The sequence below is a fragment of the Nannochloropsis gaditana genome (genome assembly GCF_000240725.1).
Source record: "Nannochloropsis gaditana CCMP526 unplaced genomic scaffold scaffold805, whole genome shotgun sequence".
Lineage (NCBI taxonomy): Eukaryota > Eustigmatophyceae > Eustigmatales > Monodopsidaceae > Microchloropsis > Microchloropsis gaditana.
Window position 1 is genome coordinate 1 of NW_005803148.1, and position 2,594 is coordinate 2,594.

At 53.1% G+C, this 2,594-nt stretch overlaps 1 protein-coding gene across 1 annotated transcript; it reads left to right on the forward strand.

The window, feature by feature from the left end:
* Positions 1-970, forward strand: NGA_0490200 (uncharacterized protein). Its single transcript, XM_005853623.1, has 2 exons — positions 1-57; positions 438-970. The coding sequence occupies exon 2, from the start codon at positions 720-722 to the stop codon at positions 945-947; it is 228 nt and encodes a 75-aa protein (XP_005853685.1). The 5' UTR covers positions 1-57; positions 438-719; the 3' UTR covers positions 948-970.
* Positions 971-2,594: the final 1,624 nt, after the last annotated feature.

Consider the following 2,594-nt stretch of genomic DNA (forward strand, 5'->3'; position numbering starts at 1 on the left):
GGCAATCAAGACATCAAGGCCGCAAGTGTGATGAGCGAGAATATGGAGTTGATGCAGGTATGGCCTCGTTCTCCGTTTTACTCCTGCCCTCCCGCCCCCCCTTCCTTTCTCTGTTCGGATTTCCCTCGTGTCAGTATTTCTTATATATATATATATATTTCATGTTGTGCTGTCAGCCTCAAAGGGTCTCGGTGCAGGACGTCTGTCATCTATTTTGTCCCTCCTGGGTCTTGTATAGGTCTGTGTGCGTGAGCATAATTTCTTTGCTGCCTATCTTCTCCTACTTCCTTCTTCCCAGTGCGCGGGTCTCCCGCAGGCACTCAGCGCTCGTTGCCTCCCCCTCTTGCCCCCCTGTTCCGTTCCTGCGGCTCGCTTGACCCCCTTCGTCTTGTCTCCAAACCCTCTACATCACCCCCCACCCTCCCTATCATCATCAGGCGCGGGCCGAGAAGCTCAGTCGGATGACGAACCAAACGGAAGGGATGCAACAGCGGGCGATGGATTTCGCAGCGGCCGCCAAGGCGTTGGCCGAACGGGAAAAAAGAAGGAAATGGTGGGAGCTTTGACGAGAAGATGCTGCAGCGCAGTGAGCCTGGTCTTAGATGATTGAATCACAGGGAAAAGGATGAGCCAGCGCAAAGAATGTAGAGTTAGTTTTATGAATTCCCGTGTTGTCTAGTGCAAACAGTTGCCTGATTTTTTAAAACCATGTTTTGGGGATGTGCTTCAATTACGACGTACAGCGGTGGAGCGCTGAAGAAGCCCGCTCTCAAACCAAAAGATGGGAAATGAGAGGCTTTACATGGAACCCCTGTCCGCCCACTAGGCCGAGGCAGCGAAGAGGCTATGGATGTCAAGGTTTTAAGTGTATAAATGAGGAGCGATGGGCAATCACATGGGAAAGAGGAGGACGCTTGGGTGCCTACGGAGGGATTTTCCTCATCTAGGACTCATCGCGATGATGGTGGGGGGGAAACGTTGGTTAGGTGGACCGAAGACAGGGGCGACTAGGAGCGTGAAAGAAGAACCCCCAATGCTATGGTATAGTTCTTTATGCGCAGCGGGAGCATTGGGAAGAGGCAACACCATTGCCTCCTCCTCATGACCCGCTTCTTCCATTCAACCGTGGCCCATATACCTCACAACTTTCCTGGCTGTAGCATCAGTGCTTTGAGTGGGAGCACAGGTAAGGGGCAACACCATTGCACAGCGACGGCGGTAACGCGTCGTATTCTTTGCGTCTTGGGTGGCCGTGCTGGGAATGCTCGCTTCGGATACGACGATGCATTTTCCTAAACTCTCTCTGTGAACTTGTGTTTCGAGCAATCTATTTTTGGGGCTCCAGCTCTGATTTTTAGGCGGGAAATTTGGATTCTCCTGCTAAGGTACCGCCAAGGACGGGTCCGCCACTTCGTTCTCCTGAGTTTTTATCTGACCGCAGGTGCACTATTAACGGTAAATATACGTGGCCGTAGCTTTTTGTCGACTCAAGCATTTGCCTTCTGTATTGATTTTCTCTCTCTCTCTCTCTCTCTACCTACCTATCTATCTCTCTAACTCTCCTTCTCCCTCTCCTTCTCTCTCTTTCTCATTCTTTCTCCCTCCTCAGCATTACAAGTCCTTCGCTTTTATTCTTCCCTACCTTTCAATTCGGTTTGACGAGAACTACCGCCCACCTGCTTCACATTCCCTCTTTCTCAAACCTGGCTTTCCTACCGGGCAGCTACCAGTCGAATTCTTCCATGTGCAAGTCTACATCCTGTTTCACACACTGGCGTTGCACCTCAAGCAAGAGCGCTTTCGGAGCACATACCAAGACACCCACCGCGTCACTTTCGCCTTCTTCGCTAAGCACCAGGTTTCTAAGGATTTTCTCGAAATTGGGTCGGCCTCTGTGGGTATTGATCCCTTGCACTGTGCCCGTTTCCCCACCACCATCCACACCGCCCTGCTCGTGCCAGTCGCTTTTCTCGGCCGTCCGTCCTATTTCTACGTCTGGGCCGATTGCCGCCGGCAAACTTTGTACCTTACTCCCTGCTCCCTGCTGAACGATCCCTGTGCGACTGAACTCAGCATAAGAGACTGGAGAGATGCTGCCGCTAGCGTCAAGCCCTTTGCTCACGTAGAGTTCCGGCTCGAAAAAGCTCGGCTGCTCAGGCGTATTCATCTCCAGCTGCATCGCACCCAAAAAGGGGGCGAATCCGTACATCAAATCTAAATTTCGAGAAACCCACACCAGTGTCACACCTTGGAGAGAGGTGAGAAGCTGTTGCCTCTTTTGGTAGCTAATGTAGGAGAGGGTGGTGGTCATGGGGGTGACGCCGATGCCTCCTGCCACGAGCATCAGCCGCCGGTAGTTCCGAAGGTCGATGGAAAGCTTTCCATACGGCCCATCCACCAAGATGGACAGCCAGTTGATCGAAGTGTGGTGGCTGGGGAAGAGGGACCGCTGACTCTGAGCCCTGGGGCTCTCCATGGGGGAATCGCTCCCCTCTTTGAATGTAGGAAGCCATCCCGTCCAGCCACGGATGCTCTCTCTCGCGCTTGCGGGAGGCTTGTCCGTTCCCGTCCCCGCGTGGTGCCGGTCCTCCCTT